Here is a 25,704-nt window from a genome sequence, read left to right as displayed (position 1 = left end):
TATAGCTTGTTTTATTTCTAGAAGCACCATCATTGTACATCTRCGGTCAGTATTATTACAGTACAATGTCAGTAACTTTTCTCCTATACCAAACAGGAGCACTAACATTTGAGAAGCAAAAAACGGTCTTTTTGTGGCATTGTACAAAGAACAGAGACATTTGAATACTGAACATTCACCTTCATCTAAGTTTCTAGTAATGAGGACTATTTGGTCAGTGTGATTGTGTTAACTTTAATTTAGTCTTGGTTTCCATTCCAAAGGAGTTCACATGTGAGTGAGAATACATTATAATACTTTCCTTGGAACTTTTGTCCTAAGAAAGTTGTAGCAAAATTTTGCTACAAGTGGAACATGGCAAGAAGACATCGCTCCAACCAGTGCACAGCTCTTAACTTAACTTACTGTTTGTTTGGATTTTTGATGGAGACAAGAAGTTAAAGAAGTAGAAAAGTACTATTAAATCACAAGTGCAAATTTTGAAGCTAATAGTCAAAAGACTGGTTATGCCAGAATTTGTTGGGTTACACTGAGATGTTTACTAAGTGTCATATTTAACATAGAAAAATGCAATAGTTTTGCTTGGAAATTTGGATTTTTTTCATTTTTACTTACTAAAAGAGATGTGATACTTTAGCTTGGGAGAAAGGCCATTGAGTGGAAGTGTAGCAAAAGCTTGTAAAATTTTAAGTGGAACGCAGAAGGTAAATAAGAAGTGACTGGGACGCACGCACCTTGTGTGGAGTATTACAGAGCAATGATGGCACAAAATGTTCTTCCTTATGTAATACATGGTGAGAGTAAAGATAGCTTTTTTTTTTTTTTTTTTAAATCATTTTGTCTTTCAGTTGACTTTAAACCTCATGCCAGCATGGACACTGTCCATCACATGTTACTCTTTGGATGTAATGAACCCTCTTCTACTGAAAATTACTGGTAAGAGTTGCAGGCTTGTATTTATTATTGTACCTAACTTTTCCTGTATTGATTGCTTCCAAATAAAGCTTTTAAAGTGTTACTTTTTTTAAATGGAAAAACTGTGAAGGAGGAAGAAATGTGTAACATTCTAATCTTCCCACGCTTCTGTTTTGATAATTTTAGTTAATGCTTTAAGAACTGTAACTAAAAATACATCAGCAATACTTCTTAAATATCACAATTGGAGTAATTTGGATGGTCTTTCTCAGTGTGATGGTCAGGATACATTTTCTAGATTATGACTACAGATTATATCTATATTCTGTGTTCTATAGTGAATAAAAATAAACTCAAGAATGAAGTAGTATTTCCAAAGAGGAAAAAAAAATAAAATGACCATTTTTGAAAGAAAAGACCAAAGAAAATACTACATTTGTGAATGGTATTTTGGTGTATGCAACTGTCAGATTTTTAGAGCTGTGATATATTTCACTGTTATTTTGCAACACAGCATAGTCTGGGATTTATTTATTTATTTATTTTTAACTGAGCCCTCTGTAAGGAAGGGGAAGAGGTCTGTTTTCTGCTTCTTGATGCCTAGTTGACTATCTTAAAGAAGATTTAAAGATGCATGTCTCTGCCATGGTAGCCTGAAATGAAGACAGTCCAGATGTTTGACAGGACCTGAAACTTGAGATGCCCTTTTCCATTAAACTTGCTGAATACTATTTCTAATTCAGAACACTGAAACTCAGAGAGCTGTTGTGGCCTGGTACTATTGGATACCAAGAAATCTTGACTTCTATTTCATATTTAGAAGCTGAAATAAATGACCCACTTTTGAAAAGTGAATACTGAGAAGCTGTCTCTGCAGCTATTGAGGAAATTAAGCTATCCATGAGAATGGAAAAAAACAGGATATAGCTTCTCCAAAAAAATTAGCATGATACTCGTTTGACAGTGAGTACAAAAATGCTAGGCTTTGTGTTTGTTTATTCTGTGTCAAGTTGCTAGTTAACTTTAATGCAGCTGTAGCTCCTCTAATTAGATATAGTTATATATAGAAAAGACATTGTGCTGAATGAGGGACAGATATACTCAACTTCTGAAAGAAAAACTTTGAGAAAAAGAAATATTCCTATCTGCAAAATTAGTAGACATTATTTCTTTCAGAATGTAGATCAGCATTTTATGTGTTCTGACAGACAAGCTAGTTATAATATCTAGATGAAATTGCAGCAAATAATTATTAAATAATCTGAATCCAATTGGTATTATTTTATGATTTTAAAGATGATGTTTATAATAAGCTTTATTTTTTTTTTTTGGTTGCGGGAAAACTTTTTCTCCTCCCTTGAGTAATTCTTGGGAAATCTTGTTTTATAGAAAAGACTTTGTAGTCTGGGACAAGATGTAACGTCTGTTGTACTATTCGTAGGGAGTGGATGTGATTTAATTCTTGAAGTTAAGAATCTTCTACTGAGGCCAGCCTGTACCTTGGAGACATCAGTCAGAAAGACTTCAAGAGACAATTCATAATCCAAATTCTAGGCAGTTCTGATAAACCAAAATCTGTACTGTAGTTTGCACATGGATGTGAACTGAAAACTGGAGTAACACAGGGATATAAAGCATTGTCAAGTATTTGATTAAAAAAAAAAAAAACAAAACATCAGGGAGGCTTTTTTGGAATTTTTTCTGACTTTTGTATGCATCCTTCAAATAGTTTGGGTCAGCTATCCCAGTAACCAAACCTCCTCATTTCTTGACTTCTTTGAAAGTAGCAATGTATTTGCTTTTGGCTTTGTTCGCCCATTCCATCTAGTATTTTTCCTGTTACGTTTTTCTGAGCCAGAGGTTCTGTCCATTCCTCATTTTTCTTCTCTTTGTTATCGTTCAGTTTACTAGAGGATAGTTGCTAGTGCTAGCTTTAGACCAGAGGCCTAGCTTCTTTCTCTATAGTTTGCCCTTTCCTGTGTGTGGAGAACTCTTGTATCAGGTGTCCAGACGGAAATTGAGTTAAGAGTAGCTAAAGAAGGTTCTTGGTGGCAAATGGTTTAGTAGTGAACTTGGCTTTCAAAACGCCAAAGCCGTGAGGATGGAGGGAAGCTCACTGTGCCACTAAAACAGATGCGAGGAGCCAAAGTGCTGAGAAGCTGAAGTTGGGGCTGGCTGGGGAGGTTACAGGTCTTTAAGAGATTTATGAGAGTGAGTCTGTTATGAAGTTTTACTGACACTATGAAAGCTTATGTAACTTAATCGGATCTGTAGAACAATTTTAATGCAGATTTTCTGATGCAGTTCTATAATCTGAATTTATCTTTTAAATATTTACCAATAAGATCACTAGAAATGGAATTTAAAGATAATAGGGTAGTATAATGTATTTTTCATGAAAAGTATGAATCTAGCACTTCTAATAATCTCTATAGGTTTGGGGAAAATGATTTGATCAGTATTTAAACATATGACAAACCTTCATCAAAAGTTTTATTTCCCTTGTACTTATCAATGAGGAGTTTGAATATTTATAATGAATGCTCTGATCTTGTCCTGCAAGAAAAGCAGATAATAAAATGATGAAAGCACAGAATTTCTATTGATTTCTTTTCCCAGCAGACTGCTTTTCCTTCTTTCCAATGTGTCTTCTGCTATTGTTTGGAGTACACTTTCTTGAATAGTTTAAACTTATGTGAAAAATATGCCAACATAAAAACTGTTTGCATGTGTTTCAGATTAGTTCACACCTTGAATGTCTTGTTTAAAACCAAGTAGATTTTATTTCTAATGTGTTTTGCCTTCATTTGTCTGGAAATAGTTTTGTTAATCTGAAGTGTTCGGCATATGATAGAGTTGTCCTTTTATACATTGATCAGATACTTAAGATAAAGTCATGTCTAAGGCACATTTGAGGAGAAAATTGATTCTTCTGTTGTACTAAAAAAAAAAAATCCTCTAGTTTCTCTTCATTTGGCACTATTCAGATTATTTTGTCTAAGGCCCAGTCTTGTAGGGAAAAGGAAATACCTTAACGATGCCTCAAAAATTATGATTGGTGGGGTCTCTGCAATATTGAGAGGAAAAGCTACAAACTGCTTATCAAGATGCAAGTCTAACAGCCTGGTAGGTATTTTGGGAGGACTTGTTAGCTTAGTGATGGCAGACCAAGCAACTTACTTGTTGTCAGTTCAGCTGTCGGTTCAGTTGTTCTGAAGGTCTAGGTGAAACTTCTGGTTCCTGAGCTTTTAGGTGTGAAGATGCGGGTCAATAGCTTGAAAATCATAAAGTTCTCCCAAGCTGGATCAGACTTGAATCCTAGGCCTGACTTGGATTCAGGTAGTTTGATCTCACTGGCTATATCATCATTTTTCCCAGATGAGAACGATCACCCAGTCAGTGACAGTGTGTGCAATGTGGCAGTTAATGCTGCTTTTGTTTTTGATTGTTGTACCTATCACCTGCCTGTCAGACTGAGACCCATAATTGATGTCATATTTAAATCTGACCTTCCTGATTTTTTTCATATGCCAGTTTCAATTACATTGTGCTTCCCCCYCCCCCCCCCCCAAACAATTTCTGAGTTATGGTATCTGCTTTATATTCTCAGAATACAAACTGTTCATCCAGTGGCTCGCCATTTCACATCTCCTTTACTGCAACAGATTGCAGCAGTTCATCTTGCTTTGCCCATAGCCATCTGTAAAGCTAGAAGGATAATCCCATCTGTTCTATATAAAACAGGCTTTAGAGATCTCCTCAATTTATGCCTGACACACACATATAAGCTGATGTAAATGTCTTAATTTTATTTTGTGTCTATGTGTATATGCAGTTAATATTGTGCGTGTATTTTTTATATGTGAATGTATGCACTTAAATTTTCAGACATGGAGCATCTGTTGCACATTTAAGTTGTTTCGGAGAGTAATTGTAATCACCTTTAAAATCACCTGTAAAAGCGAATGTTTTCTTACTAGCTTAAATTTGCTAGCTTTAGTTTCCAGCTGTTGGAAACGATTTTGTTATTCTGTTGACTCTGTATTATTATGTATATTTTTGTTTCTGTTTTGTTGATTTGTTCTTTCCTTCTGTTTCCTTACCTTCTGACTAATAATCATGATTTTGCTTGTTCTTCCGTCTACTAGGGAAAAGAATGGCTCTCTAAGAACTGACATATAAGGACACCATTAAAAGACTTCTTTAGCAAGGATCCTTCCCTTACTATTTACATGGACAGCCTATCACTTAGCCATTTTTTATTCTTTTGAGGCACACAATGTTAATTTCTACATTATTTTAGTTTCTTCATCAAAATTCTGGGCACACTAGCCTTTGCTTTGCAGACAATTGTAAGAACATTAAAACATATGAAATCAAGAGCTATTTTTCATACTGCGTTGATTTGGACTAGCTGTATTATGGAGAAATAATCCTTGGTAGCATTCAGAATACAAGGACAACATTAATTTCCCTTGGGCCTGAAGTTTTATCCAGGCCAACTTTGAGTATAGGGGAATGGAACAGGGAAGGATACAGCTTCCAGGTAACTCTTCTGGAGTTAGCTGCCTGGTGGTCACGGTAGTGCTGAGCTAAAGCTATGACCACCCCACATTCCTTTTCTGATAACTTTATGCTGTTTGGCCTTCTAAAAGGCTGTGTGATGGTGCTGGACCTGAGCTGACTTCGTGCAGATTGACATGTTCCCTGCAACTCTCTTCCCACTGATAAGCCAGTGAGATGATCTCTACCTGAACATCCCATCTGAAGGGCTGCACGCCTGACCCTGTTGTTGAAATAACTAGGCTTTACATAGAAGTGGCACAGGCCCATAGAGCTTTCCACAGAAACAAAGTAGATTCACGGGGCTCATCTGCTCAGGTTTTGCCCAGTGGGGAGGGAAAAAATAAAAATAAAAATCCTGTAGCTGCTTCTGTTTCTTGCCTGTAATTGGCCCTAGAAACAATTCAGTCGCTATCATGAAGTTTTGTCTGAGCTGATAAACCATGCTGAAACCAAAGTATGTATGTCTGAAATGGTTAACCAAAAGTTCCGATAAATTCTCTGCAGATAATCAAGAATACATTTGAATGTTTTTTTGGGGGGAAAAAAAATTAGTGAAGTTTTTGGAACTTCTGAGCCTCCTAGCAGGACAAGTGTCACACTGCATCAAAACCGACCCTGAAATGAACTCCCATTTCAGATGATTTATAGACAAAGCCTTTATTGAGATCAGGAGGAAGAATTTTAAATAGCTGTCTAGTCTAAACAGGCCATAGGTTACCACCCACTAAGTCCTCCATCAGAATAGCTACTTCTGTTGGAAGTAGGGCATGTTTTTGGAAGCTTTTGATTGGAAGTAATGGTATCGTCCGTTCCAGTAAAGGTCGCAAAAGATGTTAAGGAGGGAACAGCAAGACCTGGGGGGGGGGGGGATGGATTTAAAGATTTATATTTCTCAGTGTAGTTTCCCACCACTGTCACTACGGCAGAATTGTCTGCACCATTCAGCTCTGACAACAAAGAGAGTTAATTCATATGATCTCTGTCATACTGATCAAATTTTCCCAGTTTTCTCAAGCATTTCTAAGTATGTTTGGTAAGGAAGTACGCTCCAATGTAAATAGTATACTCAGAAATGTGTAACTTCTTAAAAAATTGATACTAAAACAACTTCTAGATTTTAAAAAAGGTCTGTTAAACTAATCCAATTTTCATTTCTGGACAAACTTTCTAGCACGGATGTAGCAACCAATTCTCAAGAAGAAAAAAACATTTTTCTTAATCATTAAAAATACCTTTTTTTTACAAGTCTTGGCTAGAATCAGTGAAGAAGAGTGTAATAGAGAAAGAAATGCAAAAAATTAGTTGATTTCTTAATGCAAATATGTTTGGTCTTAAAACACTGGTGTTTTGTTCCCATAGAAATTTCATATATTGTTTTTTCCCTTAGTCTCTTATTTCTATATTAATATTTAAATGTTGTTGCCAGCCACAAATAAGGTCATTCAAATGTCATAATAGATTTATAATAATAGCTTTTCATTTACCTTTCTAACCACAATTTTTAATACATTTTAAAGAAGTGTGTATATCCGAGTGGCCATTCCCTATGGAAGACCAAAATTATCAATCCAGTTAAGTATACTGTAAACAATTCTGAATTATATGCAGAATTATTTAAAAAAAAAAAAAGTGGAAATGTGATGGACTTACTTTAGTAAAGCATGGAAGATTTCAGGACAATTAAATCAAAGCTATACGATGTTAAAGAGACTTTGGGGTTTTCTGTCAGAAGTGAAATCACTGGGCATATTTCATGCAAATTGCCAGTACTGTTAGTAAGACTGGAAGTCTTGACATAGTAGAGAAAACAGCATATTCAAGTGTGTTCTGATTTAAAAGATCTGGTAAGCAAAGCAAACTTCTTCAATGAACTTTGTCTGAAAAAAACACTTGCACTGGGTTTGAAAACTGATAAATACATATTTTATATTTGAGGTCCTCTTTGGAAGATATGTACTGTTAAAAAAATACTTGGGAGTGTTCTGTTTTATGATAGATTCTCTGCGGGATTCTTTTACTTTAAATGGTATTTTTGGTGAATTACAAAGGCACTCTAGCCTAAAATCCTCAATTGGAGTGGGAGGAATATGCCCAGAGAATGGTGACAGCTAGAGCCTTAAAATGCTCTCGAAGAGTCTGCAGAAGATGTCGTGATATTCTCCTTTAAAAGGCAGAGTAAAACAAGTAATAAAAGCCCTAAAGCTGGTATCTGGATGAGGTCTTAAGGCTAAACTTTTGAGACTGATGGTGCTGATATTTTTGTAAATACTGTGGGGTCTGACCCATTCGCTGCTTTTGCAGTTTTTTTCAGAATATCTTTTCCAGAATGGTCTCTTCCAAAATACCCCATTATACAGCTGCTCTTGTATTACTGAGCATTAGGCTAGTTCAGATAGTCAGTCTGGCAATAGTCAACACTGGACCCAGTTGAAGGTGCTTATATGACATAAGCATTGTCTTCAGTTGGAGGTTAAAGGGTTGTGTCAATGGCTCTGGGTTCAAAACACTTAAATTTGAAGATGTTGGTTTTCATCTGTGTAGTTTGGATGTTAATGAGTCAAAAGAGATTTTGAAACACCATCTCAATTTGATGGGGACATTAATATTTGAAAAATACGGTTTAACACAGAATCCTTAATTTAGTAACCAGAAATTCTAACGGGGCTGCCAGGAATGAGTGTTGGGAAGTGATTTACACTGTCCTAAGTTTTTTAAATGTTATTTTCCTGTTGTTTTATAATAATACCTCTTCTGGCTAAATATAAAGTGTGCTCTGATTTGTGTAGTATGTTGACTGTTTACTAGTTGCATGATTTCATTTTTCTTTCATTCATAAATGAGTATGCATACTCAGTCCTCTGGTGTGGCTTTTACACATACTTTCAATTTTTTCACATTCAGCTGATTTTCTTAAAATAAATCTTAAAGTTCATCTGTCAGCATTTGAAAGAATCTATTTTAGTTTTCTCAGACATAGTACATTTTGGTTCTTGTGGGAAGTTGGAGGACAAAACTTAATCTTGTCCTTTTTTAGATTTATTAAGGCTGTTAAGTATAGCTTACAACAATTATCAGTATCTTTTAAAGAAAGTAGAAAAGCTTTATCTACACATTGATTTATAGGATGTGAAAAGGGATAGTGCAAGAAAGAAGGCTACAGCAATCAAGAAACAATCAGAATTTGGGGGCAAGTTTATAATTGACACTTAGGGATAAGAAACAGATGACTTTATTAATGTAATACTAAAAAGAGGTTCTGCATAGCTGTTTCTGGCATGCTAGACACTTTAACTGATTCCATATTGCCACCTCTGTAACTAGGATGGATTATCCTTCGACTTCCCCTAAGACTTGGATTTGTTTCAGAGCCACAGTGGGGAGGCTGTGGGGGGCAGAAGGGTAGGTGCTGCTAGATGGACTCAACAAGATCTTGCAGGTGGCAGCACTTGAATTTGCAAAACTTAAGCCCCTCTTCTTCCAAGTACACAAAATGTGCCACTGAAGTCCTGGCTATCGTTTATCTCTGAAGGCTGGGGTGTCTGTCTGTTTTGGGCCCAAGCAGCAAATTTCAGTGTGCTGTATTAGCATGGACATGTATTTCCATGTTTTAGTGTAGACGTCTGTTTCCTAAACTTCAAAGTCTTAATTACATATACACAGCCCTAAAAGGATAGTGAAAGACCCATCTCGTTGACATGGTGGAACATTCTGCTTTCAGTCTAGATAATGAGTCAGGACCACAGTGTCATAACAGTGCGGCTCCTTGGTGTGCCCGAGGTTGAGGAGGATGCCGTTGTTGAGTTCAGGGGAGCTGAAAAAAGCAGAGTGGAGGGAGGAACTGGGCGGAAATAGGCAGAAGCAGTCAGTAAGCCCTGTTCCCATAACCCCCAAAATGAAAAATTGACTATAGATATTGCCAAAAAAAAAACCCTAAAGTTTTGACCAGCAGTCAAAATCATAGTTATTAGTATAATTATATTGTATATGCTTAGATTCAATTTGTATGTATTTAGTGCTGTTCTGTTCTGATCTCATGAGTTTCTTCATATACCATATAGAAGCTATGAATTTTAGTGAGTGGCTAATATTTCATTTCAGTTTGCAAATCCACACTTTTTACTAGCTTCCTGCTTTTTTCATGTGTTCATCAGTCATCTTAACTCTTTTTTTGTAATCTGCTCTGGCTTTGGTTTTGTTTTCGCAAAGCTTGAAGTTTCAAGGTCAGCGTTAATGCCTGTATGAGAGAGTAGGCTTTTTTTACGCATAATGAAAGAACAGTGTGTGTATTTTAGCTTTCTCTCCCTCACTAGTTAGTATCTCAGGGAGACAGAGAGAGAGAGAAGAGAGAAACAGAGTTCACAACAGCCTATATACTTCTTTTTAATTATTCTTATTTTACTTTTTTTTTTTTTAACCTAACTAATGTGATAGAATATCTTTCCTAAGGTCTTAACAAATACTGTGGGGTAAGTGAAGGCTTGCGGGCCCAGTATGTTGTGTATGTATACTGGCAAACCATTAGATGTTCTGAGCAAAATTAGTGAAGGTAAAGAAGTGAAGTGTTCCCTTTCACTCAGTAGTCTAATGCTTGTGGCAGTGCTTTCTGCCAGAAGAATACACAACACCTACATTACAGTAAGGCTCTCTGGAATCGTAGAAGCTCTAAATGTCCCGCTAAAGTGGTTTTCCCTATACACAGAAAGAACTAAATAAACATGCCCCAGGAGCACGGACTGGACTGCAGAGTCACCGCTGTGCTGAGGGTTAACACAGATGGCTCAGGTGTTCTCAACAGAAAGGTTACTGAGCCTGCATCTCCTAAAAGTCCTTGTCTTTTATGCTCTTACTCCCTTCCTCACGCTGTGTGAAACTTTATTTTCCCCACTATTTAAAGTGGGCTTATTTTGTGTGTACAAATATTTTCTCAGATCTCATTTTACCAGCACTATGAAAGACAGAAGGCTTCTGGTTTGGGTTGAAACCTTGGCTTGGGTATCAGCCGTTACTCTGTCTGCCTTGGGTTGGTTGGTGTGGTCAGTGCAGTTTGAGGCCTTCTCAAGCTCATGACTGTAGGCAGCTGTGGTGCCGCATTCGTGATGTGACTTCTGTGCTCAAGCCCACGGCGCTTTGTGCCCAGCCCTGCTGGGCCACTGCAGAAGATGCAAATGCACCCTGTAAATAACCCTTCTCCCTAAGAGAGGATCAAGGGAGAGAGGGCAGATGCACAGATCCAGCCACTATTTCTTAGAATACCTGTTACTCATTAAGCTATTATAATTAATAGACTCAAACCTTACTACTACTTCCGTTCGCACAACACATTCATGCAGTGAACAAAAATAAAGTGATTTCCCAAGTGAAGCAACAGCTGGGAGGCCAAACCCAACTGTTTACTTGGAAGGGAAGGGTCATGCTGACGTGGCAGTGGCTTTTAGGTAGGTGTTTGAAAAGTCCCTCAGAGTCCCTTGTTTCCTCATCGGTGTATATGGGCCTGTAGTCTACATCTGCATATAGCAGTCCACACCCCCTTGGATGTGGTCCAGGTCACACAAGCTGTTGCCAGTGCTACCGGGTGCTATTAGCCTTTTGCAGGTTCAGTGGGCTCTGTGTCCTGAGTTTATTAGGTCTTGTGGGTTCAACAGGACCACTGGTCTCTAAGGCCTAACAGTCCTTGGGAAACTTCTGCACGCTACCTTCTCAGCACGTACGCTTTGTTTAGCCTGTTGCTTTCTGGTAACTATTTATCCACACAGCTCTGTAGGTACCTTTAAAACAAACACACACACAAAAAATTCACACAAAATCGCACCACAGGAGCTGTGACCACTTGTGTGTCTGCTCAGTGGCCTCAGCCCTGGAGTAGCTCTTCTGGCAAAGGAAAAAAGTAAAAAACAACCCTTCAGTCAGCTTTCTAGCTGCAGAGGCTGGGGACAACAGCTYGAGAGCTCGCGGTTATTGTAGGTGGCTGTGACCTGTTTGTGGTCTGCAGCTTGGCAAACACTTTCTGTTTTTCATAAATAGAAAAATAATTAAAAAAAAGTGCTGTGAAATGAGAACTTAATTTGAGGCAATAAGCTTGAGTCTAGTACAGGGAAGAGCATGAGTGCCTCCTATCTGTGGTTTCCTGAAGTGCCTTTGTGATATACATTTATTTACTTTAACCAGGTTTTTTTGGATGAATTTTAAATGTCAAACTTTGACTGAAAAGCTTTAATGGTTTGGAGGGTTTTTTGTTTTTTTGTTTTGTTTTGATTTGGGGTTTTTTTTTCTGCTTTACGTATGCCTCTGTCCCTCTGTGCAAATCTGGCAGCCAATGTCATTTTGAGGCACTTAAGCCAACAGTACTAGAAACTTGCAGTTGGTGGTTCATTCTCATAAGTTTCCTTTTATTTTCTCACCACCAGTTATTAACTAGACTGACAGGATCTATCAGAACTTTCTGTAGATTTGATTCCATTTGCCTAAAATTACCTTAAGACAGAGGGAGGGGAAAAAAGAAAAGAGGTTAAGATGGAGGACCTAGTGACAGCCAGGAGTAAACCCTAAATTAGGAGAACTGTGTTTAAACAAAATACATTCTAAAACGTCTTCATACACCTTAAAATTTACATTTTATGCATGTAATTCACCTGGCATTTGCAGATTTCAAAATGGAAGAAAAATCATATTCCCTTTTGTTTTCTTTCCTCATTTTTAGGGACTGTGATGAAGGAACATGCAAGGACAAATCTAATATTTTGTACGCTTGGGCAAGAAATGCTCCACCCACCAGGCTGCCCAAAGGTATTGTGCCTTTTATGTGAAGTCCTTGCATTCGGGGGCAAGGGAGAGATGATGATGTGGAAGTAAGCACCTGGCATCTCTGGGAACCTCCTGTAGTGTTTTATTAAGCCTTAGCTGATTGAAACTGTATCAACTGTAACCTCATAAATTGTGAATGCATTATGCTAGATAATGTATTTGGGAGGGGTTTTTTGGCATCCTACTTGCTGTAACATTATGGGCTTCAGTAGGGGAAAAAAAGGCTAAAGGAGAGAATAATAATATAATGCTTGATTCTTATATCACATTAATCTTGCATTTCCTACAATGTATTACTAAAAGTGCACTATTTATACGTTGTTCAGTAGCACTGTTTATATCATCCCTCTGAAACTGTTAACATATTTTCATGTGTTCAGGAAAGCACACAAAAGTTTTCATCTAAGCATTGAATTTTTCTGTGGTCTTAAGTCTTTGGATAATTTTCCACATTTTTCATTTCTTGATGTTTTGATGCAGTTGGACAGCATATTCATACCCACATTTTTGTATAAATAAATGATTTTGCTGAACGTGATCAAAATTTCCTAGGCTAGTAGGAATGGTACTTCTCAAAGACAGTGAGAAGTGGTTCTTTCGAATAATCTCCCAAGAGTACTGGGAATATCTACCATCTCTATAGCCTCAGCTTGAAAATACCTTGAGTTTGAGGGAAAAAAAAAATTCTTGCATTTTTACTACCTTTTTTCATAACTCGGAGCAGTGCACTGTGCATTTACACATTTATCAGCAGGAAGGTTATTTGATTTGGTTATCAGCATGCCAATTTAAAAAGAAAAAAATGTTGCTTGGACTCTGTAGAGGCCTGGTATTTACTCTGTTGTTAAACTCCAGTGGGTAATAATTTTGTTGTCTCTAAGATGTCCATAAATATAAGGGGTTATTTTATAATGGTATTACATTTGCGAACAAAGATGCTGCAGTTGCCTTTACAGGCTTTACCATTGGCAGTTTTTAATCTAGTGGGATTCACTGGCTGAATAAGCAGAAATTGCTTTTTCTGCTTCTTTCCAAGTATGTTCATTATAGAATCAGTATAGAAAAATCCCTTTTGGTGATAGTGATACTCCACAATTTGTGCTCATTATTTCAAATTCTTCCTCTGTCCATATTGTTACTTCTGTCAAAAACTGATGTAGTTTTGTAACTTACACAAGCTCTTTTCAGAGTTAAATATTTTGGGATGAATTTTAATTTTGTACTGTGGATTTTCTTTTCTTCATTCTCCGTGTGTTCTTAGGTTAGTTTTAATACTATCTTTCCCAGGTAGTATAAGAAATGAAAATTCTATCAAATCCTAGAGGGGTGGCCAAAACTGTGGTGGTTTTTTGTTTGTTTGGTTGTTTTTTTTAATAGTTTTGTCAAATCTGTGTTCAGGTTCTTGGAACGAGAGACTTCTTTGCTTAAAGCAGGAATCTATTCAGTAATAATTAACTTATGGTCCTAGCTTTTTAGTCTGTTTGGGAATGYATGGTGGTGTTTTTCTCTAGTTTTCAGGGCAGCATTTTCCTCACTGATATCTCAGGGACGTTTTCTACCCCTTCACTGTAAGCCACTACAGTAATTTGTATTTTTAGATACTGTCAGCAGTAACGAATCATTTTACATTTTATTATTTTTGAACTCTTAATGTGTTTTTCTTCTCTTAAGGTGTCGGATTCAGAGTTGGAGGAGAAACAGGTAGCAAATACTTTGTGCTCCAGGTACACTATGGTGATATCAGTGCATTTAGAGGTATGTATTTTGGGATTCATTCTGTAGGCAGTATCAGTTACAGAAACTCAGAGCATTAAAAAAATACGTTCATTAGCTGAAGAAATAAATTTCACTGGCAAAGATAAAGATCACTAGGCATACTTGTAATAAAGTTAATATATTGACTTGAGATTTTTGTAACCTTGCTTTATCTTTAAATGTTTGAAAGAAGGTGAACAAGGATATCTTTTTCTTCAACAAATCTATGCCAGATGACTTAACCTAATGAAGAGACATGTTAATAATCTTAAGATGAGGGAGGAACTCCTTTTTTTCTGTAGAATACTGTGTTTTAGTTAAGAAAGTTGAATGAAAAAAAAAAAACCTATGAACACCCTTAATCTGTTTTACTTGAATACCTGGTGAGAAAGATAAGATATACTTGCCAGTCAATTACAGTATCTGTATTTGGAGTTCTAAAAATGGTAACTAGTGGRGATGGTATCTTTTGATACCTTAAAACAAGATGAAACATGATCCTTTCAGGCATGGCAATACGTCTGCTGTTGTCAATGAGTGTTTGGATTTCATTAATGCAGATATGTTATTGACCTGATGGATGGCTGTTTGGACAAGCTTAATTACCATTTTTCTGATTTATATTTCATGTTGTACCATGCTCTTTAAACCTGAAATTCCTTATTCTGACACCTTTAAGATGCATGAATTTTTTTATTTTTCACTCTTGTGAATCACTTGTCATGTGGCATCTTTGCTTTAGGGCCCCTGTTGCGTTCAAGAGGAAAAAAAAAAAAACTTCATCATCAGTCTTACTGAACTCTGCTGTAATACATTAGTGCATAGACTTGAAACAGGAATGTAGAGGTCCTCATGGACTGAGTGATAAATGAAAATGTTGGGCTTAGAAGAATAAAGGGGAAGTAAAATAATAGGAAAAAATTAAACAATAGCAAGAATTTTAGCTTTTTTTTTCAAAATGTGCATAACAAGAAATAAATTACAAAAATCTTTGACTGTAGTATTATTACWAAAGAGAATACCTGCCCAGTGCTGATAGAAGTCACTTCACAAAATGAAAATGAGAACTGCAGAACGTGTACTGAACAAGGAAGGATTTTCATTACATGAGAAATTCCTGAACTGTGCCAGGGGCCTCTGAATCCTTGGGTGCTGCCGTGATAAAAGATCCACAGATTGTACTGAGTTCTCAATGCATGAGTATCCCTAGGGTTGGCAACTGCCCTGGGCCACAACACCTCTTTTCTCTGCACCTCTTGCAAGTTTGGGCAAAACTTGCCTAGCTTTTCAGCAGCAGTGTCCTACTATCTTTAATAACTTAAAGTTTAGTTTAAAGTTGAAGGTAAGGTTTCTATTGTGACACAAAATATAATGTATCATAATGGCAATAATGCTAAGTGGTGGGGAGGAGGAGGAAGGAACAAAGTGAGCGTGCTGGAACTGTTTAAATGGAAGTGGTGCATAGGCACAACTGAAGTTGACTCAGAAAGAATGAGTTTTCATGAGACCATTCAGAGGACTAGTGCAGCCATGAGATTCTTCACCTGCCAAAATAACTTATAGTTAAAGCTGCTAACCTCTAAAGAAAACATATTAGGTGAAAACCTGCTCTTCGTTATTGCTTGGGGACAGTGAGAGTTAATCTTCACTCTTAAGTACAATTTGTGTATATGTAGTTACAAAAAAAAAAAAAAAAGGAGAAGAAACATGAGATGAGTAATTTCTGTTGCTTATTAGTTGAGGAAGTGTTTGGGAAATTTTAATTTGTAAATTAATTTAATATTCAAATCTCCTAGTTAAAGAAAACACACAACCCAACCTCATCCACGTATGATAAACTGTGTTAAAATAAGTTAGCACCTGAAATTAAAAATCTTACACCACTGCCCTCTCAGCAGACCTTCTTTTAGACAGGGAAAAAAAAAAAAAAGATGACATAGAAATGAACTCATGAAATGATGAGAGTTTAAAGAGGTGTGGACTGATATGGATGTGGCTATAATTTAGGAGATACTATTGTCATATATTATTTAAACAGTTAGAGTATGACAGAATACTCTCTTTTATTTTGGTACCTGTTCTACTTGGTAGTCAGATCTTTTATTTTTAAAGTGAAAAAAACAATTTAGTTTGTGTATCATTTTTGTGAGAAGAAAATGTTTCTATTTTTTTTTCTGGCTGTGAAAACTCCAGCTGGAGTAGAGAAAAATATAATTTAAATCTCTCAAACCTTAATTGCTATATTCAAGGCTATTTAATGCAGAACCTTAGAATCGTAGTTAGAGATGTTTTTAAACTTCAGGAATGATCTAAAAGATGCTTTCTTTGTATGTGCTGAGATGTCAGCTGATAACTGTGGCTTTTCAGAATGTAAGAATATAATCGTTACACTTTGTGTGTAAGTACGTGCAGTTGTTGCAATTTAGAATAGTGGGCAAATGATGAAAAGCACTAAGTTTTCAGCAGCACATGAAGGATTCAGAAGCACTGTTCAGAGTTTAATTTTCTGACTTAAAAAACTCACTGCAAATATGAAATATTTGGCTTGCAGTAGTAATTATTTTTATATTAGCATCCAATTCTACTTCCTATCAATTCTGGGGAAAAATGTCTTAGGAAAAAATTTTCAACTCATTTTCAACTATTTGCAAAAAGATTATTTCTTCATTTCATTAGCCAGTTATTAAGCTAATTATGCTTGCCTTTCCTTCCCTCCTTAGCCAGATTTAAGTGTTTTCACATTTAGATATGCATGTAAYGTTCAAATATCAAAATAAAGCATATTGTATCTTGTCTAAAATACACATAGGCTAAAAAAATGAAACAAGCTGGAAAAAAAAAAGGAATTTACCAATGAAATTTGAGGTATGTGTAAAGAGCCATTCTAGGAAAACAATAATTGTCCTATTTGACTTTTTTCACTTTTTATATTACTAAAGCAAAAATTATGTTGAGTTGGAGTTATGGTTGATAGTAGGTACAATTCTGTTACAAGTAAAAAGTAGGTCAGAAGACTGTCTGGTTTTTTGTTTTGTTTTGTTTTTTAATATATACTCCCAGGTACTTCAGGGTTCAGGTTCAATTTAAAGTAAATCCAGGCATCTTAAGATCTATAACTGCACACAAACAACTTTAAGTTTGGTCTGTAGGGATATGCAGTGCAGTTGCCATGCTGTTCGTGGTTTATTCTTCAGTATAAGTGGCTTCAGATCTGATTTTAAAAAAAGAATTGTATTTTTCTTTTTTGAATCTCTAGAGTTTCTTTTTTCCCTTGTCCTCCTTACAGCAAAGATTAATGTTGTTTCTAACCTGCCATAACAATATCTTAATCCTTTCCAAGAACTGAAGTMATTAAAAGTAGTCAGAAGCTAGGTAAAATGAACATATCAGTTAATGTCTTTACTTCTTCTGAAAGAAAATGACAGAATTTGATTATTTTTTTATGCATGTAGCCGGGTGCCTTGTTTGAAGCAGCTGATAGGGTTTGTCAGTATGCTTGGAGCAGTTTCTGTTCATTGTGGGGTATTGCTTGGTTGTTTAAGCAAAAGGCACGTGTTTGTGCTCCCAGCTCCTTCTCTTAACCCACACACTTCTTCACTGAAAATAGATTCACTTCTTCCAGCTGTCATTCCTCACAAGTTGTATGTTACCAACATTACATGAAAAACAGATACACCTGGATTTTTTTTTTTTTTTAATTGGGGAATCTAATTTTGGCTACTCACCTGGGAGTTGACTTAGTTGTCTCTTATTCATAAAAATGTGAATTGTAAGCTGTCATTTGAGTATTAGTATTATTTGAACACTGCATACAGCATGCTTCTCTGATAACAAGAAGCATAATGGTGGGCATAAGCGTAGGAATTGCCTTGCTCAGATAGAACCTGTGCTCCAAACCTGAGGCTACCTCACATGGTTAATGAGGCAAAGTCAATTTTGAGACCATATGTGGAGATTCTGGAACAAATCAAAAAGTTGACTTTTAAATAACAAGGGGTTGGGAACTTTAGACAAGGCAGCGTTCTGCTACAGGGAAAGCTTGCAAGGACTCTAGGAGCCATCTGTAAACTCTGTACTGCACCTGTTAAATATTAGAACTAAAGCAATGAAAAAATGAATATAGAGTTTAAATAGTGTGCTCTGTTGTTCATAATCCGTGTACCCAGAGTGCAAAGAAAATAGGTGTCTCAGGGGCTTTATTTTTCTAATTCTAAATTAAAAACCACAGAGTTTTCTTCGGTATCTAGGCAAACGTGACAGCAAGTTGAATATCACTTGTGCAAAATAAAAGTCCGCAGCCTCTTGTGAATTTTCAACGTATTTACATGTGCAAACACTGGCAGCAGTCAAGCTTTGCGGCATGAGCGGCCAGGGAGCCTGGAGAGCCTGCGAGTCGGGCATCGAGGGTGGGCTGTTGCCTCCCGAGCTTCCCGCCAGGCTGTCGCCTGTCGTTTGGAAACCTCAGCAGCTGCCTTCTGCACGGGAGGAGGTTCGTTAGCTGCCGGGCAGCCCTACGAGCCTCCACTTTTGTGGCTGGTTATCCCCCATGTAACTAACCCGGTTGGGATCATGTGTTTGGATAGACGGGCAGATTTGCACTGCAAGTTATATCAAAATCGGCTTGTAGAAAGAGAGCATCTCTGTTTAGGGTAGTTTGGCTCCTCCTCAATTATGAGTGTTTCATTTGACAGGTTGTGACTATTGCTAGTATCTGAGGTGTTTCTCCTAGAAAACTTTGTAACAGGAGTAGCATAGGTGATTTTTTGTTTTTTATTTTTTACTAATCTATATGTATTTTGGCTGTTGAACTTAGAATTACCATTATAAAGTTATCGTGTACAAATTTTAAAACAAATGATGCATTTAAAATACCAGCAGCCAGAGTCAGGCATTAACTTGCACCATTAATTTTGTTTGACATTGGTAAATAAGGGCAGAGAATATTTTAATATGACTTTTTTGTATGCATGCAGCCTACAAAAGCAGTGGTAAGCACTGCTGCTGGTTTGATTTCTGATGGAAACTCTTCATGAAGAATTAGCTTTGAGATAAATGTGTTTCTGAGTTACATAAATGCGTTTTCTCTCTTTGCCGCATGGCAAATAAAAGCTAATAATTTATTTGCCTTAGATCAGTGTACATTTGCTGGATAGCTTAAATACAAAAATCAAAGTAGTTAGGCAAGCTGGACTGACAGACTGGAGAGAAGACTAAGACTTTGTTTGGTTCTTGCAACGTTTAGGGATCTTCCTGCTTGAGCTTCACAGTGACGCTCTAAAAGAGAGGTTGCACCGTGAACTGCCGCTGCCCCACTGTTGTCAGCTCGCTTGGGTATAATGTTCAGCAGCTTCGAAGTTTCAAGCAGGCGAGCTGCAGGGAAAGACTAGCAAAGAAAACAGTATTTCCAGCATACACTTACAAAAAGGTTGTGTAGCTCAGGCATGGCTAAATACAGCTACAGACAAAATTCTAACATATTGTAATAAGTTGTTATTCATCTAATGCAATCTATCCATCCATTTTAGTCTTGATGATAAGCACTGCAAGTCAGATTCTTAGGCCAGAAGTTGACTATGTTGTTGCAGGTACTAACTGATCTGACTGGCCTCTATAGTAGCAATAGTAGATCTCCCACCGATAGTCTTCATTTCATTTTGATGTTGCTCCATTTGGACAAAAAAAAAAAAAGTGTGGAAACACTTGAATACAGACAAACTAAAATATATTTGAGTCTCCTCCCCCCTTTCTTTTTAAAAGGAATATGATAATATAATAAGGCTTACATTTTCAAAAATGACTCATGTTTGGGGTGCATGTGGTTTATTTTTATTGCTTTTGGGGTGGTGTTCAGCACTATTTAAAAGCTGGACAACATAGTGATGTTTTGAATTGTAAATTTCAAAACTGAGAGACAAAACTGCAAATTGCTTTTTAAATTATAACATTAAATAATAATGTAAGTAAAAGGTTCTCAAAGGAAGCAAATATTTCCCAACTTTCATTAAAATTGATGTAGTGCAAACTCTCTAACAATGTCAAACTTGTTCTTAAAGCCAACTTCTGCAGTGTCATCTGTGCTATATTAATAGACAAAAACTTAGTTCAGAGCACAGTTTGAAATGAGGAAGGTGAGGCAAAAGAGACATCGCAAAGACCTTTATCTCAAAAATAGAGACACTGAGACTGTAAGGGAAGCTTCCTAGTAAAGGGTGGAGGAGAACAAACAGTATATCCTTATCATGAACTTTTTCTAAAATGATGGAAGCTGAATTTTTTCTTTCTCTCTCAAATGTTTTCCTACAGTTTTCCTACTTTTGATCTAATGACTTGGTCTTTCTGGGGCTTTTTGATCCATGACTTGGCTCTTTGGAAGCAGCATTTGTTATCTGTGACTGACAACTAGTGCTTATTCTGGTTTGGCATAATTTTGTGGGTTTTTTTTTTTCTTTCCATCTAGACTGTGCTGACCATATCTTGATTTCTTTCGTTCCCCCACCCCACCCCGCCCCCATACTCTACCTCAGTCTGTTATTTGGTCCTACCCCTTCTCCTCTTCAACCTTTTCTCCACGTTCTCAGCCTCCCTGTTTCCCACCTCAAATGAAACACAGGAAGCAAAACAAACTTTTTGCATGGAAACTCAAAAAAAAAATCATGAAATGAAGTTAAAATGTTCCCAGAAAAAAATAATAATTATTGAAGAAATGATCGATACATCGGAGAAATCTGGCTTCAGTGATTGTGTCTGTATTTCTTGCTCCATACTACATAGAACCATTTCTCAACTGGTGTCTTTCCATATAGCTGTTGAGGCCAGCTTGCTGATGGGGATGAGTCTCATGTAGAGTGTAATTCAGACTTGCCATGTGCTGAGTGTATCTATGGAAGGATTTATTTTTATTGTTAAAAAGTAATTAAAAAAAGACAGTTGAAGACAAAGTTTTTAAACATGTCATAATTTAAATTGGAGAATTTGTATCTTAATGTTTAGATTAATTATTCTATGTCTACTACAAGCATGTATGTGTGCACAAAAATGATAATAATGTGTGCTATTTCACAGAAAATGTCTGTTTTCTACAGTGTATTGTTCATTTGGCTGTTTTGTAGAACAGACATAGTGTGGGAAATAGGGCAACAATAACTGGCTAACTATCTTTACTTCTTTTTGTGTGCGTGGTCTTAAAATACTCTTATTTTGATTGTGAGTGAACTTTGTGTTTGTTAATACTCTGCCAAACTTGTATTCAATCCATTATACAGAATGTATGCATCAAATTCTCTGTATTTGAGGTAATATTACATGTAGCTTAAGATATACAGTCAGAAATTCCATCTGCAAGGAATCCATATGCTTTTCTTCCTACATTACCACTTGAATTTTCATCTGCTTTCCTGCTGCTTCATCACACTTGATTTCAAAAATTTGCATTAGAGATGCTTTCCAGACATCCAGTGCGACTACAGTACGTGGGTAGTCTTGATCACAAGATGAGAAGCTACATTCAAATTTTTCTTCTGCACATACAGTGAAGGATTTCCTGTCTTTGTTGCTATTTTTACAGGTACGGCTGCTGTGATTTACTGAATCAAATGGTGGAATATGGAAGTGTCTCTTGGATGACACAGAACTAGAGAAACATAAGAGTTCTCAGATGCCATGATGCTGAGCATTATGAGAACCTAGCAAAAATGAATTAACAACTTTTTCACTTATCTAATTTATACATTATGTAAAAATAGTGACGGGGGGTTGTTTGTTTTTTTACTGTTGTCTACTTTATGAACATATTCGAAAGTAAGGTCTAGTATCAATGTGGTAAAAGTCAAACCAAAGATTATCAATTGTTAATGAAATATTTGTATGATCAAAATATCTATCTTTAAAAAAAAATGAAGCTGATATTTTTTAATTAGTTAAGTCTCACTATTTTGTCCCACTTTAGTCATAATCCTTTCTTCTGTTCAAATGCACCATTTGTTTCAGGTCTGAATCTAGGTACTGATGGGAGGAAAATCTCTCTCGAGTTAGCACTTGTCAGCTGTAGCAGCTCTGTTTTCTTTCTTACCTCAAGCTAATGTGATTAAAGGATGTTGTTTACTTGCTTTAGAGCTATATCCATTGTCTATCTGTAGCTGAATTTGGTATAAAACAGGAAAGGAAAGGAAACTCTTTTTTTAGTGAGGATCGAAGTCTTAAGATTGCTTTTAACTTAGTGTTTGAAATTGAGTAGCTATCAAGACAACAGTAACTTGAAATGTCAAACATATTAGAGAATGGTGATATAGTACATTAATAAACAATATAGCTATTTTTACTATTCTTCTAGAATATCCAACTTCATTAAACAGACCCTTTTTTTTTTTTTGTATTTTATATCTCAAGTTCAAATGCTGACTTTTATTATAAGGATTTATGGCTGCTTCATTTTTTAATGGCTAAAGTTAATGCTTTTCCACAGATCCTTCATTTTTACTAATTTGTGTCAAAATACAAATTTGTTTGAAGCAAAATGATTTTTTCTGCTGATGTAAAAATGACACTTTAATTTCCCAGATTTCAGTATTTCCAGATGCAAATAAATATTTGCAATTTCTAGTGCCAAAAGAGCAGTTAGTTTTTCATTCGCCAGAGCTCTCCTATATATTACAGATTTTGCTTTATTTAAAGCACAGTGAAGTTCGGGTCTGTGTAAATTTAGGTAATGTTTCCACCATATGAGGGTTCAATAGTTTTACTGCAAACAGCAAGATTAAAACTTCTATAGTCTTCCCGCGTTTCTTTAATCCAGTAGGGAAATGCTATTAATGTGAAATAATTTTGCATACTTTCAGATACTAATGATTAAACTGTTTCATGATTTGTACAGATAAACACAAGGACTGCTCTGGTGTAACTTTACATCTGACACATCAAAAGTAAGTATGTGTGAAAATATTTTTCTATTACGATTTTTTTCATCAGAACAGAAGGCATTGAAACCCCTTTAGTTTCCTTTGAAAGATGTGAAATAAAAATATAATAAATAATGCTTAATCCTGTGATGTATGTAATATTATTTTTGAAACCATGTATTTTGTCTTGGTAAAAATTTTTCTTTCATGTTAAACTTTGATACGATGCTATCAGTATTGACTTAAACCAGTTTGGAAGCTTCATACTTAGAAATTTGTGACAAGGATGGAAATGAAGTAGATGGTTATTTTGTCCGAATTCACATGCTTTTGTAGAAGATGCTTTAAAAATTGTAGCTCAATATAACAGAAGGAAGGAAGGAAAAGCACTATGCAACAGCTCCTTTCTGTTTGTCAGAAACAATCCAACATTTAAAAATTGGTGTTGTTAAGTAGTATTGCGCATTGTATCGCTCACAGCAGAAGTCTGCTCTTACAAAGGACTTGTTTAGCAGAGCTTGGGTTTTGAATTACAGGCAGCCTTTGATTGCTGGAATGTATCTTATGATGTCTGTGAACACTGTAATACCACCAGGTGAGAAAGGTAAGTTATAATCCTACAAAGTGATTGTGTAATTTCAGCATCTGATTTCTGTTTTGTTTTTGTTTTGTTTTCACCTACTGATTGTGGAAGAAAACTTAGCTGAGACTTGCTGACCTGTAGATGGAAGAGTTAATTGCTGAATGAAACAAATGATTAAAAAACAATTATAATTTTAAAATGGTATCATATTTCCAGGTGATTAGATCTACAGTGGCTGTCAGTTTTGCATAAAAGAATAATCACCTGTGTAATATTGAAGATTTCTATGTTTTTAAGAGTATTTCTTTGATTTATTTTCCTCTTCAAAAATATTTTGCAAAAAATCCCTATTTTTCCCCCCAAAAGCCATAAAATAGATGCATATAACTTGTAAACGTTTTTTTTTTTTTTGATTCTTCATTTGCATTTGTCATTTGTGCTGTAAATTTTTGACTTCTAAAGATTCAGTTTTAATAAATGAATCTCTGCCAGTAAGGATCRACTCTTTAAAAAATTTGTTCCTGTGTTCCTATTGGGTTAAAAGGTCAAAATGCTGAAAAAATATTGTAGAACAAAATTTTATTTGAAATTCAGATTGGATATTCCCAATATCACTTCTTCAAACTGGCTTGGAATGCTGTATTTTAAGCAAGTTAAATAACTTGTATCTTCCTATGCTATACTGGGGTTTTAAATTAGGTATCTGAGGACTCCGCTTCTCCCAGGTACAGCTTAGCTGCTTAATAGGAAAAGGTAGTCAAATGCTCAACTGACTCCAGCTGTTAGGTGAATTCAGCACCTTGAGATCTTTTTTTTTAAGTTGAGTTGAAACTTAACATATTTTGCTCTTCCATATAAAAACATCAAATTGAATTTTTTTTTCTGTAGAAATTTTTGATTAATGCAGTAAGTATGTTTAAGCTGTAGGGGGTACGTGAAGGAGGAGCAAAAATAGTTTCATACCTGTTGATAGCTCTGTCTTTCAATGTTCAATCAAATTTGCGGTCCTTACATAGTGCATCAAGTTTGATACTATCAGTAATGAGTCAGCCAGTCTCCAGATATATCTCAGGGAGGTATCTGCAGAGGAGTTTCTTCCTGGGCTTTCCCYTAGCTACTATTACTGCACCTAACACAACAACCAGCCCGTAGGCGTTGTTTGCGCAGCACTTGCCTGCCCAAGTCTGCATCTAGCTCTGAATCTTTTAAGACTGGGCTTGTAACTACATGAACTTAAAATTAGGCCTTCATTATAATCTATATCAGTTTATTTTGAGTTCCTCCTGATTAGACTATCTATCATGTATATGTTTGTTTTAAGTGTTCCTCAACACAGTCTGTAAGCAAATGCCTAATCTTGCTTTGTTGAATAGTGGTACTGTACACTGGAAAAATTGCTAGTGAATTTCAGCCACGTTTTGAATATGCGTCATCGCAGAAAGTCCATTTGCAAGTGACTTGTAGTGTATTTATTAGTTTTTCTTAACAAAAGTCTTGAGGTAGTGACTACAGAAATGCAAGATGGTATTCAGCATCTTTTAAAATTGTCTGTTGCCCATTGTACCTATGCTTCTTGTACATTACTTCCATGTTGAATGAAACAGAGTAGTTGTTGAACTGAGGGAAGTGACAAGTAATGTATTTTAAACTTGTTTATTGCCATCATATTTTAACAGTGGTTGATGCAGATATTGCCTGCCATTACAAAAGATTTCCAATGCACCTTTTTGCCTACAGAGTTCATACACACAGACTAGGTAAGAGTTTTATTGCAATACTAGGAATATCAAGCATTTATTAGAAAAATACTAAACCTACAATACTGGTTTTTCTCAGAGCTAGATCTGATGTTCATATACATGTTTGTATGTCATAGGTAAAGTAGTAAGTGGATACAGAGTGAGAAATGGTCAATGGACATTGATTGGTAGACAGAGTCCACAACTACCACAGGTCGGTTGGTTTTTTTTTTCGTTCTACCTTTAAATTTTAATTATATTTATTTAAAACTAAGCAGTTTAACTAGCACTTATATACCCTTAGGATCTGCATCATGAAATTTCCTCTGGTGTATGGTGTTGTGCCACTAGAAATAACTACTGCCAAGTATTGTGACATTATAATGCAATACAACAATGCATTCTTTTTCTATAACTGTTATCAGTATCTTTAACTGTTACACTCCTCTCT

At 36.0% G+C, this 25,704-nt stretch overlaps 1 protein-coding gene across 2 annotated transcripts in view; it reads left to right on the top strand.

Moving 5' to 3' along the window:
* The window catches only part of PAM (peptidylglycine alpha-amidating monooxygenase), an 85,553-nt gene that overhangs the window by 14,688 nt on the left and 45,161 nt on the right, over window positions 1–25,704 (top strand). For both annotated transcript variants that reach the window (XM_026074259.1, XM_026074258.1), the window contains exons 4-10: window positions 849–936; window positions 12,179–12,264; window positions 13,954–14,037; window positions 22,907–22,955; window positions 23,468–23,535; window positions 25,191–25,271; window positions 25,391–25,467. In XM_026074259.1, coding sequence (XP_025930044.1) covers window positions 849–936; window positions 12,179–12,264; window positions 13,954–14,037; window positions 22,907–22,955; window positions 23,468–23,535; window positions 25,191–25,271; window positions 25,391–25,467 — 533 coding nt within the window. The remainder of the gene's footprint in view (window positions 1–848; window positions 937–12,178; window positions 12,265–13,953; window positions 14,038–22,906; window positions 22,956–23,467; window positions 23,536–25,190; window positions 25,272–25,390; window positions 25,468–25,704) is intronic.

This window comes from Apteryx rowi, unplaced genomic scaffold (assembly GCF_003343035.1).
Source record: "Apteryx rowi isolate R43461 unplaced genomic scaffold, aptRow1 scaffold_382, whole genome shotgun sequence".
Classification (NCBI taxonomy): Eukaryota; Metazoa; Chordata; class Aves; order Apterygiformes; family Apterygidae; genus Apteryx; species Apteryx rowi.
This window is presented reverse-complemented; position numbering and strand designations above follow the sequence as displayed.